General features: G+C 34.8%; 1 protein-coding gene across 1 annotated transcript in view; it reads right to left on the reverse strand.

Moving 5' to 3' along the window:
- The window catches only part of LOC101508485 (uncharacterized), a gene marked incomplete at its 5' end in the record, with an annotated part of 1988 nt that extends 1318 nt beyond the window's left edge, over nucleotides 1–670 (reverse strand). The window contains one exon of the mRNA XM_073364814.1: nucleotides 155–670. Within this exon, the coding sequence (XP_073220915.1) occupies nucleotides 155–670 (516 nt within the window). The remainder of the gene's footprint in view (nucleotides 1–154) is intronic.
- Nucleotides 671–681: the final 11 nt, after the last annotated feature.

Genomic DNA, 681 nt, shown 5'->3' on the forward strand with positions numbered 1-681 from the left:
TATTTGTAATTAAAGTTTCAACTTTGAACCTAATTCGGAAACTCTTTTCGGAAACTCTTTCGAGTATCACAATTTAACCACATAAGCTACACACAAAATTTAATTGACGATAAAATTAAAAAAATTGAACTTATTTAAATAACTTATTTAGTACCTGACAGTCATGGATTATTTGAGAACCATTTGTTGTCACCCGATCAGTTGAATCAAGTATATAAAATCTAACAGGAATTTGTTGTTGGTCCCAATCAACCCATGTTACTTTGTATCTTAGGGCAAGCTTTCTTCTTGGGGCTTCAAATCCCTTTCTCAATTTGCATTGAAACTTATCTTGGCAACAGAAGATTCCTCCTTTATAGTCAGGACTCAATGGTTTTCCATTGATGCCAATTGTCACATTAAAAAAATTATGTGGGAGATTAAATTGGTCACACCTACATTCACTGCAACTTTTCCTATTTTCTGTACCACGTGTATCAATGATCATGATGTTAAATAACCATTTCTCTTCCCAACCTTCTGGAATATCTTTAGGATTACCGACTTCAACTGCAAAAGGCTCTGGAAGCTTTGAAGGTGTTCCTCTTGATTCACTTCCCAAACCCCAATATTGTGGAAGAATACCTCCATTGCAAGTTCCATCATTTCTTTTGAAAATGGGAGGATCGTGTGACATATTCA

This window comes from Cicer arietinum, unplaced genomic scaffold (genome assembly GCF_000331145.2).
Source record: "Cicer arietinum cultivar CDC Frontier isolate Library 1 unplaced genomic scaffold, Cicar.CDCFrontier_v2.0 Ca_scaffold_6437_v2.0, whole genome shotgun sequence".
NCBI classification, from domain to species: Eukaryota; Viridiplantae; Streptophyta; class Magnoliopsida; order Fabales; family Fabaceae; genus Cicer; species Cicer arietinum.